This window comes from Macadamia integrifolia, chromosome 1 (genome assembly GCF_013358625.1).
Source record: "Macadamia integrifolia cultivar HAES 741 chromosome 1, SCU_Mint_v3, whole genome shotgun sequence".
Lineage (NCBI taxonomy): Eukaryota > Viridiplantae > Streptophyta > Magnoliopsida > Proteales > Proteaceae > Macadamia > Macadamia integrifolia.
In genome coordinates this window covers 30,089,477-30,107,495 of record NC_056557.1, presented here as the reverse complement: position 1 = coordinate 30,107,495, position 18,019 = coordinate 30,089,477, and the positions used below count along the sequence as shown (strand labels likewise).

Sequence of the window (18,019 nt, the reverse complement as noted above, 5' to 3'; positions counted from 1 at the left end):
AAAAAGAAATGACAGTATATATCTTTATTGGAAAAAAATGTAATATACAAAAAGGGTAAAAAGAGTTAGGTTACAAATGATTTGACATCTTAAAGGGTGTCAATAAGAAAATTCCAAATTAAAATGAAAACTCTTGTATTCATTACCTATTGTGCAACTAACTTCAAAATATTCCAAAATTGGTTCTTAAAATTTATTTACCTGAACCAAATCCCTCAGAATTGAAACGTACAATTGTCAATTATGATTAGAGTTATAAATAGTTTGGCTTTAAAGGCTCCATTTTCTTGCAAGGGAAATTAAAGGGAAGGGAAGTGAACTTTTCGAACCTAAAAAAGAAACTTTTGTAATTATTACCCTGATGATTGTCTCTAATTCCTAATCATTCCATATTTGATTAGAAAAATTCACTTTACTTTGGTAAATAAAACATTTAAGCTTAAAAAGTATCATTACTATATATGGTAAGAAATTTAAGTCATTTATACAATCATATTAGATTTTACTACCCAACTTTCCTTTTTTAGTTTAAAAATTTTCACTTCCTTTCTCTTTATTTTCCCTTGCAACCAAACAAAGCCTTTAGGAAATTAAATAAAGGAAAGTGAAGTCAAATCAATATAAAATTGAAAAAAAATGTTTACCTCATGTGATGGTGTAACTAACTCAAAGGAAGTAAAATAAATTTTACATCTAAAAACTATATTTACCCAATATAGTAAGAGTTTTAGGTAAATTATACAATCACGATTACAAAACTTAATTTTTCTTATACAAAAATATTTCACTACCCTTAGGATTTAATTTGGGACAAGAATTGAGAATTAACCCGCTAAAACCCAGAATCAACTTGTCCCATTACTAAATGGAATGGTTCTAGGAGCTGATTTTGAGACTAGTTATTAAATAAAACGGAATGAATACGGGATGAATTTAGGATGGATTTCCTGGCAGATCCAAAACCAAAAGACCAATACAAAATCAGCTAAATTTGGAACTGCAAGGACCAATTTACGTTGCATATTTACTTATATAGGTTTAGTTAATACTTAATAGTTGTAAGTTAGAGATTTTCTTATTGACACCCCTTAAGTTGTCAAATAATTTTGACTTTACTATCTTTTTAGTGCAATACACATTTTTTTTTTCCAATGAGGGTAAATAATATCATCATTTCACATGTGTGTTCAAAGATGTGTAAATACAATGATAGCTTTCCATAATGACATAATGGTAATGACTTTTTTTTTCAAATTATTTTTAATACTCTTTTTTACCCCTAACTTAAGAGAATTTTTGGGAAGAAGAAAACAAAGGACGATAAAAAAAAAATGTGCTAAGTTCTAAATATACTATAGAGGTGTCATTTGGCCTAGATCCTCTCCACTGTGCTAGTGTGTCTAGCATGCAGCGTATGATTGCAGCACCTTGGCATCCACCCCCAATTCTTCCCAACCATCAGATGTGCACTAGGAGCACTAACGTGCTGAAAATGATCGGATCTCGTTCTCATTTACAGTCTTTATAATTTACACAAGGGCTATATTCTAATTAAAAAGAAAACTAATGGTTATGTACCAAAGAAACATTTATACTTGCATGTTTGAAACTTTGAGGGGCTATAACCGTTAAGGAATCGAAACTGAGTTATGTCATAATTATAAAAATAAATCTACTCATACTTAAGTGCCCAGAGCCATGAAGGAAAAGGAGTTGGGACCATTTAGTATATGAGATGGTTATGAGATTCACTCCCTAAAATCGTCTGCAATTGCTGCACCGGTGCAATGAGCATCGGGTGGCTGGGAGCTCCTTAGGACGCATGCTCAGATGCTCTCAGCTGTCTGATGCTCACCGCACCTCACTGCTCGTTGCAGAGTATGTGGACTCCCCTTAGGGTCGAAACTAATAAGAAATTTGACAGCCTTACCTTTACTTGCAATCAAATGGAGCCTTCATGATTACAAAGATTTCTTTCTTTTTTAAACCAATTCCACTTACCTTCCCTTTTTGAATGTAACTTGGCTGCTGCCTGGGTTGCAGCCAAGTACCTGCAACCCATGGTAACAGCCAGGAGAATGAAATCTCAGGGGTATGGGTGGAAAAATACACCTTAGGTGGGTATTTTCAAACCTACCCCGGGGATTCCATTTCCTTGGCTGTTATCATGGGGTTGCAGCTATTAGGCTGCAATCCGGACAGCAGCGAACTTTTTTCCATAACAAGATGGGCCTTATAATGACAAGTTTGCAATTTTACAGAATTTGAAGATGATAGAGCTGCTGCTTTCCAATTCTAGCTATTTTGTTAGAAAGGCTCTGAAAATAAACGAGAAGAACACAACGGGATTCACAGCCTTGGATGTCTTAATGGAAACAAAGATTGAAACACTGTGTAATGGAACCAGGGCTGATGAATCTCCAACAGAACCCAGCCGGGAGGAGATAATAGTTTTCACCGATAACGCCCAAGGAGATCAAAATCAAACAGATGTATACAAAATGGAAAAGATCCTTAAACATGCAGGTGCTAAGAGGAGTCAAATAACTTGTTGTATACCACCACACAGTGAAGCTTCTAAAACAAAAATGGTGTTAAGTTGTGGAGTTAAATGGTTACTTAAGGTTCCCAATTTCCTAAGTTTCAAGGTTGATAAAGACACTTCAAGCGACGTTCGCAATGCTTTGTTAGTGATTTTTGTTCTCATCGTCGCGGTGACATACCAAACTGGAGTTAACCCTCCAGGAGGTCTTTGGCAAGATAATGAATCCATCACCAGCAACGACAGCACCAACAGCACCAAATTAAAGGATAAGACTGCAGGAACACCAGTTTGGTTTGATCAGAACCCAAACTCTTTCCAAGTTCTAATGCTCTGTAACTATGCAGGGTTTCTTGTATCTCTTGTCATGGTTTTCAATCTTACAGAAGGATACCCTTTACGCGGTCCAATTCTGCTAGCCTTACTCTTTATGTTGCTTACTTATGGATTATCGATTCGTCTACTGTTTCTGGGTTCAGGTACTCTTGCTCTGTTGTTCCATGGCATGATATTGACTGTTCCATTGCCTGTTGCATTAGTCCTTTTGGTTGCTACAGCAAATTGGATATGGGAGATTAAGTAGTTTAACTCCTTGCCTTTGTATAAGAGTTTGGTTGAGAATTTGGTATGCCTATTCATTATGTTTGCTTTCTCTGTAAGATTTTAGTGAAATTGCAAGGGAACTGTCTCTCTCTCTCTCTCTCTCTCTCTCTTTTCCTAGTATATTATCTTTTTTTTTTTTTGTTATTGGGTAAGTTCTCCTGATGACCATAGCTCTACTACTGGTTATTACACCTTTGTTGGTAGTTAACCTTGCTACATGGCGAAGCAAGAAGCAAGTCGTGGTTGCCCGTTCAAGTGCTAAAGCAGAGTTCCGTGTCATGACTCATGGCATTTGTGAGCTCCAATCACTTCATAGTCTTATCACAAATTCGGTTGTCCTTACCACTCTTCCTATGAAGCTCTCTTTTCACAGTAAATCTATTAGCATTGCTCACAACCATGTCCAATATAATCTAACCAAGTATGTGGAGATCGATAGACACTTCATCAAAGAAAAGCTATATATGAGTCTTATCATTGTGCCATTTGTCCCTAGTTGTGAACAACTGGCTGATGTATTTACTAAATGTCTAATTAGTAGGTTGTTTACTCCTATTATCTACAAGTTGGGCATATGTGATATATATGCACCAAGTTGAGGGAGAGTGTTGCCGACCCCATCAAGTTGGGATAAGGTTATGGTTGTTGTTGTTGTTGTTGTTAGTCACCAAACGGACCCTGAGGGGTTTAATGGTTTTTTTAATCCTCTAAAACTTTCTCTCCGTTATTATAAATACTGTGCTATATTGTCTATACCTCATTCTTTCATGTTTAGTGAGTGCATTAGGTTTATAATGTAGTCTACTAACAATAGTTTATATTACCGTAATGCTTTTTTTTATTTTTTTTTAAACGAAGAAAAAGGAAAATAGATTATTAAGTAGAATATAATATACGATCTACATTCTACAGGGGTTGATTGTGTAACCTCTGGTTATTAGTAGTAGCAACCTTCCATACTAACTCCATGGCTGTGTTAGTGAGGTCTTTGTATACAATAGTGACAGATCTAAACAGTTCATAGATTTTACAAAAAGTGGCATAGTGGAGGAGTGGCCATGCGCCCTTGGTGGGATATGGAAGTAAGTGATGGAGTTGCTTGTTGGAAAACCACACTTCATTGATGTCCCAATTTTCAGCTTTTGCCTTTAACAACCCTTGTAGAATACTTTCTGCTTCCACTGCTTCTTGGGTATCAGTCTTGATAACATCTGACGCCATGAACCTGAACTCACCTTGTGAAAGGATTCCATATGCCCAGCCTAGATCTGACTGCAAAACATTAGATGTACCTGCACAAACTAAAACTGTACATATCAAAAAAGGAAGAGTAGTGCTTTGGTTCAAGCTTGCTGGACCATCTGTATGCATGACAACAGACAAGATTAGTTCATCATTATTCCATTGGTGGATATTTTTTAAAATACTAAATGGATTAGGCGTTGTATGAGAAAGCAAGACCTCATTCCTATGCTTCCAAATGAAGTAGATGGTGAGCGCAAAGATAGAAAACAACTGATATGTTAGAACATGATATATCTTCATGAAAAAAGAAAAATTGCACAACTTGTCTCTAAGAGAAGTTGATCAAATTTTCTAGTCGGAGCCCTAGGGGACCAGCCAACCAAATGTGAGATGTGAAATCACAAAAGAAGAAAAGGTGCTCTAGAGATTCAGGGTGGGTGTTGCAAAATGGGTAGGCAAGATCGATAGGGATACCATTATTTATGGCACGCCAAAAAAACATAAGGAATTTGGGGTGGATCTTTAATTTCCACAGAAATTTCCACCATCTACCAGGCATAGGTCGTCTTTGTCTAGGGTTGGTTTGGTCATGGATCTATTGGAGGAAATAAGCACCAGATCGGGTAGAGAAACACCCAGTGGTTGTTACAGACCATGTCCAAGTGTCCTGTTGATCTAGAGGTTGAATTCTGCTTAGGGATTGGGAGAGCGGGGAGGGTAACAACTGAGTGAGAGAGCCAAGGTTCCAAGAGGTACCTTGTATTAAATCGCTTACCTTACCTAAGGGATTGAACTCCTGGTTCATGCTCAATGAAGAAGCAAGCGAGTCTTGGAGAAGCCAAGGATCAAACCAGCGAAATGTATTCCTCCCATTGCCAATTTTGGCCTTAACACATTTCAGAAGACTTGGTATTATTGATGCCACGCTATTCCATATCCAAGAACCACGTTTTTAAGGACTTTTGGGTCAAACAAGGATCTGTTACAAAAATATTTTGACCGAAGGGTCTAAGCCCATATTGAATTGGTTTGAGTTAATAACCTCCACCCCAATTTTAGCAACAATGCCTGATTTTGGGTAGATGCATCCCTTATACCTAGACCTCCAAGATGTTTAGGCTGGCAAATGGCTTTCCAAGCTATGAGGTGTATCTTTCTAGACCCATTAGGTGTACTGCCATTCCAAAATCATGCACAGATAGAGTCAATGCTCTTACAAACTTTGGACGAGAATGCAAAACAAGACATTAAGAGGGGATTGAGTACAAAGCTGATTGAGTAAGGTTTTTCAACCTGCATAGGAAAGCATGTGAGCCTTCCAAGTGTGCAATCGGTCACTCACTCTAGACACAACTTTTCACAGGCTGGCAATCTTAAATCTTGGATGCAGTAGATCTGAGGCAAGGTAGATCGTATTATTGGAAATTTCTTTTATCCCTTAATCGTTAAGAGGTCCTCTATGGATGCTCTATGGAAGCTAAAAGTGTCATCGACAAAAAGTAAATGGGATACCTCTGGGGCATGTCAAGCAATTTTTATTCCTTTAAACTAGTTGATGTCTCTATATGTTGATAATAGTCTAGAGAGAACCTCCATGACAATGATGAAAATGATGGGGCTAAGTGGGCAACCTTGGTGAATACCTCGTGATGGCTCAAAGTAATCAAAAGAAGAACCATCCAGTTTTATGCAAAAGGAAACGAAGGAAATGAGGTAACTGATTAGGTCACACCAATGTTCCCCAAAGCCTAGGAATTCAAAAATTGCTTGGATAATACCCCATTCCACCTTATCGTATGCCTTTGGCATGTCAAGCTTGAGAGCCATAAATCTTGTATTCCCCTTTTTCTACTTGAGAAAATGGAATATTTCATGAGCAATAACATTATCAAAAATTTGGTAGCTTGGGATGAAAGCTGCCTGAAACGGTGAAATAAAGTTTGGTAGAAATGGCCTTAACCTATTAGCCATGATCTTTGCAATAATTTTATAAGAGACATTGCAAAGGTCGAAACTCATAGACCCTTGACGCGTCATCACACTTTGGGATCATGCAGAGTAATGTGTGGTTAATACCAGAAGGTAAAGTACAATGGGTGAAAAATTCTTGTACAAATGTGACAATATCCGGGGCTACTAAGGACCAAAATTTCTAGTAAAAGTAAGATTGAAAACCATCTACCCCCGTGCTTTATATGGACCAATAGAAAAGATTGCTTTTTTAATTTTCGCTTCATCTGGGATGGAGCTAAGGAGCTCAACATCAGTGTCCAGAAGAATCTTTGGGAATAAACATTCTACAAAGCTGGGATCAAGCGGAATAGATGTTTTATACAGGTCTGTTAAAAAAGAAGAGAATTCCCTGGTGATGCTATGGGTGTCATCAATCTGTTCATTGTTTACATCCCAAAGACATTGAATTCTCCTTTTTCGAATGTTGTGCTTTGAGATGGCATGATAGAATCGGGTATTTCTATCCCCGTCTTTTATGTGGAGATGCCTAGATTTCTCGAGCCAAAATACCTCTTCGGCATCAAAGATCCATTGTAATTGTTGGATGTGCTCTTGTAATTGCGAGAAGGTCTTGTCATCCATAGGGAGGGATTCCAAAGCTAACAATTTATCAAAGTATCCTTGCTTGATGGTTTCAATGTGACCAAAGGTTGAGACATTCCATTTGGATAGTATACGACTGAAATTAGTTAATTTGGTCATGAGGTTGGACCCTGAATCCGCTTGCCATGAATTATGGCAGAAGTTTGAAAAGTCAGGGTGATGGGACCAAGCCTCTTGATAGTGAAATAATTTTTTGTACCAGGGCCTGGATCCCTTAAGTTTGAGTGTAATGGGATTATGAACAGAGCCAGTAGATGCTAATTTAGATACACAAGCATTGGGGAACAAGTTGATCCAGGTGGGTGAGGCAAAGCATCGGTCCAGACATTCTTTAACCAATTTTGGGGGTTTTTGTTTGTTTGTCTAGGTATATCTAGAACCTTTGAGTTTCTATTCAGAAAGGTTCTCGCTGGAGATAATATTCTCAAGAATAGCTCCGGCAGTTGATAGGGAGAATGGTTGTCCTCCTACTTTGTCCGAGTTGGGCAGAACCCCATTCCAATCTCCAACGATGAGGTATGGAACTAAAAGGGACTTGAGGAAAATTTGCAGGGAATACCAACAGGGGATTCTCAAGTTAACCTATGGAAGTGCATATAAACAAATAAGGCATCAATTTCCCCAGAATTTGTCATTAAGGGTGAGGGCTATGAAATGGTTAAAATAGATGACATTTTTTATAGTGATAGCACTTGAGGCAAACCCAAAGCCCACCCTTGTTCCCTCTCTCCCCAGAGCTATTGATATACCATCTGGCATTATAGGAATCAAAGAAACTTGGCAGTTTGTAGGTCTCATGGTCTTTACATTTAGTTTCACATAAAAAAATAATATCTGGACGTATGGATTTACATTGATGTATCAAGCATTTTTTGGTAAAAAGGCTATGTGAACCACGAACATCCCAAGAGAAAAGTATCATTATGACCGTGTAAGTACTATAGAGCACAAAGAGCAGATTAGATAGTAATAGCTATACTAGGAGAAACAAACCACAGTGGCAACAATAAACAAAAAGTAAGGAAATAATACATAAAGAAAAAATATAGAGCTTAAGAATAATATGTATCACGATGGCTTAGAGTAAACCATTAGAAAACAATGCAAAAGAGGATGAATAAATAATGAGGGTCAGTATTTTGAAAAGAGTAAGATAAAGTAGATGGTTGTACCTAGTTCGACGAGTCAGCACCAGTCTGGTTCCCATTTGATGCTCTGTTCTCCACTCCTTGAGTCTTAGATTGGGCATCCTTGTGTGGGGATGAGTCTGAGTCCGAAGAGAAATCGTTGAGCCATAACTTGAGTCCATGGAAAAGGTGCTTGGGACGGGATGATGTGGTGATGGATTCAAGGATGAAGGCTTTCAGGCTTTGAAGTTCAAGGTCAAAGGTGGGTAGATGGGAATTCCTTTTTCTCTTCCTACTTAACTCAAAGACTTTCCCAGGGTGGTTCAATGGTAGGGCCTGTGAGGTGCCACATGGAATAGTGGAGGGGCAAGCATAAGTTGGGTTGGGATTCTGGGGTTTGGGGTCATGTTACGAGTAGAAATGCTAGTGAACTGTAATGGAAGCATTAGGGGGTAGTTTCAGACCAGGTAATTCAGGGCAAACAGTATTATGGGTGATACTATGCATGACTTGGTTTGCTGGCCCAATCAGTGTTGCAACATTCAGTGGTTGGGTGCATGACATTGTGTGGATGAGGGGTAAAGAGAAGGGCATTGGTGGAAGAGAGCCTAATACTAGTCCAGTGCCATTTGAGCCATCCATATTACCAGTGTTGTTGACTTGCAGTTGATTGGAGCGGTCCAGAAGTGATGTGATGGGGTCAGCCTGTTTCTCCACAAATAAGGAGGCAATAGAGAAATCCTCTGTGTCTTCCATCGGTTGTGGTGGGAAAGGAGCTGAGTGCCCTACCATAGGGTGCATATCTGCATTGAAATGAGTACCAATAGTATCCATATTCGGAAACCCATGCACAAGAGCAACATCATTGTGGACGGGAAGGCCAACATTATCATTGATAGGCATTCCATGGGTGCTTAAGCTAGTACCAGCCTCACCATGAAACTGTTGGGATAGAACATCAAACCAAGGCCAATTATTGATCATGATTGGAGGAGTCAAGGCATTGTTGAAGTAGCCTTTGGGTGGAAGTGGGATACCCATATCATCCTTGTCAAAAGGGCAATAATCCGTTCTATGGAGGATTCGGCCATAGGTGAAAAAGGAGTGTAATTCATATTTAATGGCAATGGGTGTATTATTCCAATATTTGTTCCTGATCTTTGAAAACAGACATAATGCTCGCTTTTCTTGAAAAAGACTTTGGCTCTTTTACTCTCTTCATTTTCTTAGTCTTACTTTGTATAATAAGTTGTGCTCGATTACCGTTATGCATTAGCCGAAGCGTACATGTTCGTGCATTGCATTAACCTTCTTATTTGGTTTAGTTCATTGTTTTTTAGTTTCATTCTTTGGTTCATGCTTTTATATAGTTTTCATGTTGTTTCATTTGTTGTAACCCTCTACATCATGGAGTGAAGTTGTTGTCTATGCATAATTACATGTTAGAAGTAGGTTGTATCTTTCCTATATTAGGTTTTGGATCTTACTTAGTCTTAATATTGATTATGTCTTAGGTACTATTATGACATGTTCTATTATTGCATATGCATCTATCTTAGGGTTTACTTCTTTGCATCATAAGATGTGTCTATCACATATGGTTCTATTGATATTTTACGCACATTTGAAGGTAAGCTTTCAATCCAATTTTCCCTTTGTTTGTTTATTGCATCCATTACATATTTACTTTTGTACTCTCACTACAAAAAAAAAAAAAAAAAAAGGCTCTTTAAGGGCGGTTTTTTAATGCTGCTAAAACTAGTTTCACCTCACCTAATACCTTTAGGGGCATTTTTAAACCGCCGATGACTGTTACTAAATGTGCCACCACTATTGATTTGGGATGGTTTTTAATCTTCCTGTGTAAAAGGGTTTTTAGGGGCCGAACATATAGCCCCTAATGTGGAATAGTGTTATAGAATGTGTACATATTGTTAGGGACCTTTTTTACTGCCACTAAAGATGGCAATAGGGGTAGATAAAATCCCACCACTGAAATTGTAATTCTACTATGACACTCATAAAACTGCCCCTAAAGAAATCTAATTTGGGCAGATTTTTTACTGCTACCAAAAAATATTGTTTTATTTGGAGCAATTATAAAGCTGCCACTAGAAAAGCCTTTTACATGATTATGATAGGTCAGTAGCGGTTTTCCAAACCATCCATAAAGGCATTTTTTTTTTTTTTAAGATTCAAAATCAATTTTTTTTTTACAAAGATTTGGGTGCCTATGTAATATGTAATGAAAAAAAAAAAATTTTTGAGCAAAAAACTAAAATTCCAAACAATACCTCCTAGAATATAAAACTTATACTGATTTCAATATAACTAAAGATTAATGAGGCAATTAGAGAAAACACGAATTCTAGAATGCTAGCTAGTTGTCACTCAAAATAATATCATTATCAGTTGGGTCAACATACATAGATAGTTAACATCATATGAATCTTTCAAGTTGTTTCTCTTTGCATAGATTTAGATAATACATTCCATTATAAACCCCCCAGATATTCTCACGTAACCCAAGAAAAAAAGATGAATGAACAAGAAATTTAAGATGTATTTTTTCTATCATGTCAAATGCAACAAAGATCTTGGATATTCTCTTCTCCTATTAGCACAATGTCCTCATTTTCCATGCCTTAAATCCTTAGAAGTGTAGTACTTCACCCTAATGTCAACCTGGACAAGTATAACAAATTTTTAGTCAGCAAGTCATACCGTAATTTGAGAACTACCATACCATTTTAGATTTGCTTTAATTCAGTTTTGGCCAAGTTTCTCACTGAAATCAAGATTCAATTTCTATATACATTCACATGATAAAAAAAAAAAAAAAATTGCCAACTCAAAAGGAAAGTAACTTAGAAGATGTTATCTACTGAAACTACTTATCAGACAAAAGGTGTAAATTACGCAAAAGTATAACAGCAAGATACATCAACGTCAACTCAAAAGGAAAGTCGAGGATTGTCACAAAGTTAACATAATAACCTTTACCACAAGCTCGTTGTGGAGATTCAGCAAGTGGTACAATATGTTCCATCAAAGTTCTGAATTAGCCTTATCTTTTCCCCTATTTCTCCTAGTAATCAACCTTAGAATAGCTTTATCTTTTCCCATGTTTCTTTTAGTAATCAAACTTATAATATATTATGTTTTTAAAAGTGTAACTCCAATCGGAATCCACAAACAAGAACCTAATTTGGATCTAATTATGCTGAGCCTACATGGTTTTATGGATCCCTTTTTTTTTTTTCTGATAGTTTTGTCAAAAGTAAAGACTTCATTGATGCAGTACCAACACTATGCAACCCTGCCTGTTGGTTGCTTAATTTAGTTATAGAAGATTAACTTCTAAGACAAGATAAATTACTCATCCATTTTCTGATTTCTTCGTATTAAAATTTTCATATGCATCCTTGGTTGCACTTCATCTCTTATAAGTTAAAACTTGAGTCGCATTTTGTTTTTGTTTTATCCATGAGTTGCATCCTGATGAGCCTATTTATATGTGAATTTAGGCCATTAGTTCTTATGTTTTTAATGTCTGAGACGGAGCTACTCGAGGTGTTTGTTTGTGTTTTCAGGTTTTAATTGCATTCTTGTGGAAGAGGAGAATAAGAAGCTATGAGCCTAAAACAAGAAGATCAAAGGAGAAATTGGAACTGAAAATCACTCAATTTATAGGAGGTGGGCCAAAACAAGTTACAGAAGAACCATTGTTGAAGACCCGAAGCCCAAGTTTTATTTTCATTGACGTTAGAGGGTCGAACCATTGAGAAGAGAAGTGTGGGGGCATTATGATAATTTTGAAAGTTGAGGAATTCTTCAAAATAAATTGAATATTAGGCTCGTTGGATTTGCATTTTAAAATGATACATCTTTAATTCTTAGGTTGGATCACTCTAGAATCAGGATGAAAAGATATAGCCAAAAAATTAATTCGGACTCAAGTTAAAATGTGAGTTGATTTTTTGGCTTTTAATTAATTCAGAAAAATTAACTTATCCATGTCACCCTCTTCCCCTCCTCATTTCCGTTACACTCTCTACCACTTCTCCCAGTTTCCTTTACCTTTCCCTAAAGTTTCTCTCATCCGTCCCATCACACCCTCTCTTTGACCCGTCACATTCAACCCATCATTATCACGTGAGATTCCCATCTCCTAAACCACTTTTCTCTCTTCCTACAGTCCTTTTAATGGGACTATTGCTATTTTGATGGAAGTCGGAGTCTTGGATGGTGGCTAAAGACTAAAAGCGTCTCATACCCTATTTCATCGATAAGTAGAAAGCTATGGGTGGACGAAACATAAGTAGTGGGCAGAATATACACAGAGGGCAGATTTTTCATTATAACCAAGTTGGTAAACAGTACTTTCATTTTCTTCTTTATTAAATCCTTTTAGTTTTTCTTCTTTAAATTGTAAGATACAGTTGGAGTTGGGATTGAAAATTGAAGTCAGAGACAAGATTAAAGTTTCACTTTTGCATTGGATTGTCAACTTCCTTTGACAAGAAACTTTCTTCTATTTAATTATTTTTTAGTAATTTTATTTAATGGCATTATCATGTTCTTCATCGTTTCCATCATTTGATTGTTATTTCATGGCTAACTAAACAACCTATTTGGGAATATGATGAAACCATGAGAGAAGAAGAATTGATGATTAAAGTTTATGTGTTAAATGTCATGTGTATAGTCTAGGTCATACATTAGATGCTTCTTCGTATGTCATCCATTGGCTGGAGCATATGCATTATTGACGTCGTATCTCTTGTGTCTCTTTCCATGTTCAAGTCTTTATCATTACATGTTTAATGAACGCTACTCATACGACATGTTAGCATAATTTGCCACATCTCCTATAAACTTAGACCATTATTTCATGCTTTATTCGTGATTTTAATCTAATTTTATGGTGGAATCTTATTCTCAAGGGTCATCTCTATTCTATCCATCCTTATTATCCTTCTTTTTCTTTAAGTTCTAGTTGTGTTGGTTAGGTTTAAATTTTAATTTCATTGTGGTTATGAGTTTATTTTCTAAATTTATTAATTTCATTGTCTATTTAATTCCCTTCCCGATTTGTGTGAGGCAACAACTTTGGTCCCTAGTTTAGGTGCGATTTCATATTCCTATTTCTAGTTGATTTTGCTTGAATGCGCCCTTCGCCTTAATTAAGAGTGAGAAATCGATCATCTCAACCTCCCTGAGATCAACCCGTGGCTGTAGCGATATTGTGCTCTTGCGGTTAAATTTTTATCACAAACAAGTTTTTGTACTTTTGATTAATTTGTAGTACTTTGTTTTAAAAAAAAAAAAAGTTTTGTTTTGGTTATTGCATAAGTGTTGAGTGGGTGCGTGACCCTATGAATCATTTAGAAAGGAGAACTAGACCAAAGACCATTGTTGAACCCATACCCATAGCCAAGATTCAATAAGACAACTTTTATTAGCAAATAAAAGATATTTTCATCTAGGATTATTTATAATAGGAATAAAAGGATTTGCCAGAAAGAAAGTAGGAACAAAAGTTCTAATTTGTATAATCGATGAAAGATGGGATCTTAAATCCCAGTTAAGACAAGCTTTGATAGCAATGACAGAAGTAGATTTATCAAATAATAAACTGCGTGTGTTTCACCGGTTGATCCCCAATGTGAGGATGTGAGTTGTATGAGCATGACGTCTTGTACAAGCTTAGATTATGTTAAAAAAAAAAAAAAAGGAGGATCGGAGTAAGGTTTTATCCTTTCTCGTTCTGATTGCCATACAGAACCAGGAGATCACCATTTCCCTGGATTTTGGCATATCTCGATCCAAAGTTTTCCTTTTTATTTATATTTCTTCTGTCAAAAATCTTACAAAATATCCCCATATCCTTCTTCCTCCTTATTCTTCCTGGTGTACCCCTTCTGTGCCCTCTGTCCAGCACATATCCTTCTGTGCTATTTGTCTGAACCGGCAGTCTCCGGCCAAAAACCCCCCTTTTGGTATCAGAGCCGTGTTAGTTTATAAAAAGAAATTCCAGTTTATTATATGTTCTCAGTTTATTTAAATTATTTCAGTTTTATAGAATATCTTGTAAGTGAATATAATAGAATTTATCATTATGATTATTTCAGAATTGAATATCTTGATATAAATTCTTTATCAGGAATTGTAGAAATAAATTATAAAGATTACTGTGAATCTATATTAGAATCCTCAGAAGAATTAAAAAATCTTCCAGAAGAAGTTAAAAGTAATTTAAAAATAACTACATCTGAAGAAAATATAAAAATAATAAAAAAGACTTGTAATGGAAGTTTTATGCCAGTAGAAAAAATTTTAGAAGAAGGAACTTCAAAAAACCCATATAAATTAGGATGAATAGATTTAGACCATTCTCAGGAAGAAGTAGAACAATACAAGAACAAGATACCAGATCTTACAATACAACTGATGACAGTATGTTTAGAAGAATACTAAGAGGAAGTGGAAGTAATAGCAATAGTGAAGATATTAGATTAGAAGAAATAGTTGATATTGAATCAGATATTACTAGATTTAGTACACAACAAGCCCGTATGATAAACCCAAGACAGCTATATGCACATAATAGATTTTTAAGAAATATCAGTTTATTCTCAGGATATCAAGAAGTTACTATATCAGTCTCAAATGATGAAGTAGAAACCATTGATGTAATAAAATTAGAAACAAAATCCAGTATGGCAGCAAGAGGATTAATGGTCATAGGAGGAATCTTAGATTCTGACTATGAAGATAATATCCATGTTATAATAAGAAATTTTACCCAGATATCTCAAACTATAAAAGCCGAACAAAAAATAGCTCAGGCTATAATATTACCAAATTATGAACAAGGACCAGATATAAAAAGATTAGGAGGATTTGGATCAACAGATAGAGCCAGCACTAGTAACCAAGTTATAGAAAATTATACATTAGCCACTATTGAACAAACAGAAAAAATAGAAAAAGATATTGCTATCTTTTGCCAAGTAAAAAACAGTTTAAATAATTTACAAACACTTTGTAGAATAAAAATTAACAAGAAAATAGTATATCTAAAGGCTATAATTGATACAGGATGTACTAGTTCTATAGTAAATCCAAGATTTTTGATAAAAACGATTTTGAAGAAACAAAAAACCCAATAAGATCCACAAAAGCATGCTCTACAAAAAGTAAGAAGCTGTTCTCTCCAGCAAGAAGGATCTCTTCACCAGAGTAAAAGAAGACCCTTTTTTGGAAAAACAAAGTGTTTGGCCGACACTTGTGGATATGTCCAAAAAAGGTGGGCCCCCAAGATTGAAAAAGAAGACCACTTCTAGAAAAATATCACAAGACCTATCCGGACCTCCGAAAAAGAACAATCTAAGACTCTTAGGGACCATTTATATCCTGTTAGGGCTGCTCATCCCTCATGCATTAGATTGCCTGCAACCCAAGGGAATAATTACGAACTTAAATCTCGCTTCATTAGTATGTTGCCCCACTTTCATGGAATGGCCAATGAAGATGCTTACCTATTCCTTAGGGAATTTGATGAGGTTTGTGTTCTGATTAAGGTCCAATAATTGACTGATAATGCTGTAAAATTAAGGTTCATAACTTTTGCACTCAAGGACCAAGCTAAGAAATGGCTCTATGGTCTGCCTACCAATTCCATGACCACATAGGATCAGTTTACTATAGTCTTCCTAAAAAGTTTTTTCCTTTGCGTAAAACCAATAAAGTCAAGAGTGGCATTCTTCAATTTAGGCAGAAACCTAATGAATCGTTATCCAAATTTATGGAGAGATTTAAGGACCTCCTTCAGGAATGCCCTCACCACAGAATTGATACATTGTAGCGTTGTCAAATCATTTATAAGGGTATTAACCATCAGACCAAGCAATTGTTAGAGTCCATGTGCCCTAAAGGTTTCACATCTTTTATAGACGAAGATGGAGCTTGGAACTTTTTGCTTGAATTGGTTGAGAAAACCAGAGAATGGGATTCTACTCAAGAAATTGAGAGGACAAATAAGGATTACCTTGCAGAAGGTGTTGTGGCCAAAGAGGCTCAACTTGAGACTATTATCAAGAGACTCGAAGCTATAGTAGTTAAAGGACCTACCCAACTGAACCAAATAAATAATTTTGTGCCTATGTGTAGTTAGTGCCTATCTCTCACGCATGTGATGGAGGAGTGCCCCAATATTTCTAGCGTTCGTTTGAATGTATGTCTTGAAATTGTGAATGCCATGTCCCAAAACAACCTTTATAGTCAAACCTATAATCCAGGATAAAGGAACCATTCTAAGTTATCCTGGAATCAAGCCAATAATCAAGCAAGTCCTAATTTTCAACCCTTGAGTTAAGGACAGTTTGTTTCCTGACAGGCCAATCAAAAGAACAAGCTCCCCAATCAACAAAATAATTTTAGGACCCCCACTCAATCTGTTGTTCACCACCTCCTATAAAACAACTTCCAGGATTCATGAGAGGAGGTGGTGATTTGGCTAGCTTTCTTCTTTAGAAAAAAGCATGGAACTTATCATGAGTACTTTCATGACAAGCCAACATAACATGGAGAAGCAAATCTCCCAACTTGATAATGTTTTGTATGAAAGGGAAAAAGGGAAGATGCCTAGTCAGCCTGAACCAAATTTCAGAAATGTGAATATGAATCATCAACCAATTCCAAATCAGTTGAATTCAATTCAAAAGTTCCCATAACAATAGCCCTCCAATCATTGTAATTCCATTTATGCCGTAAGAAGTGATTGTGAATACACAAGGGATGATGTTGTACCCATTCTACTTGATAATCCCAAGGACTCTTCTGATGAGGTTAGCACTCAACTTCCTTTGCCAGGTTCGTCTGTTGAACCTGAAGTTGTTAGAGAAGAAACACTTGAAAGAGTTTATGTTCCTAAAGCCCCATTCCCTAAAACACTGGTAAACAATAAGAAAAATGTTGCCTATGATAAAATTCTTGATGTATTTAAGAAGGTGCAGGTCAACATCCCCTTGTTGGAAGCATTATCCCAGGTCCCCCCTTATGCTAAAGTCCTTAAAGACTTATGCTGTAATACCCTACTTCTTAAACCCGGTCTGATTACACGGTTGATCCAGTTTAACTATGCAGGACCCGATCCGGAGAGAGTTAGAGCGGGCTCCTTATGGACTATGATGGCAAGGGTGACCTTAAACACCGGCTGGCCCGACAAGTCCGAGCCAGTGCCAGAAGAGACGGGAGTACCCAAGCTGTGTACATGCACCTACCATAAGGCCATGTACGGATAAAGTAGGTATTGTAGTCGTATTTTAAGGCTTATACGTATATTACATCGTATACCAAGGGTGGGGTTCGCGTCGAGGCCCGAACTCTGTCAAAATTCCAAGTTTTGGCCCTCAGGTGGGCGAACAGGTGGGCGCACCCACCCACCTGAGTGACCCATCCATGTGAACTATTTAGTTATTTAAGAAGTATATATATATCATTTATGATTTTCTTTTCTTTTCATTTATGACACTCGTATGTTGGTGAGGATAGTAAAGAGGAGAGAGAAAAGAAAGGGAAGAAGAAGGGAAGAGAAGGAAGAGGAAGAAGAGAAGGATTTCAGCGGCGCCGAAGCTTAATCTTCCCATTCCGGCGCCGGAAGAGTGATCTTTAACACTAGATCTACATTTAGAAGTAAGCAAAGTTGGGTTCCTTAAACATTCACCATACCCAAGTAAAACCCTTGATTCGAGTAGGGTTTCTTGAGATTTTGTAAATCCCCTTTGAAATGATGAATCTAAGGTTTAATAGATGATTTATGTGTTGATCTTAAAGGATTTGAAGAGTATCGACAAGGTTGGAGAAGCATTGTGGGTTTGAA

At 36.7% G+C, this 18,019-nt stretch overlaps 1 protein-coding gene across 1 annotated transcript; it reads left to right on the top strand.

Moving 5' to 3' along the window:
- Window positions 1-2,270: 2,270 nt before the first annotated feature.
- LOC122073086 lies at window positions 2,271-3,125 on the top strand. The gene has a single exon (XM_042637603.1). The coding sequence runs from the start codon at window positions 2,271-2,273 to the stop codon at window positions 3,123-3,125; it is 855 nt and encodes a 284-aa protein (XP_042493537.1).
- Window positions 3,126-18,019: the final 14,894 nt, after the last annotated feature.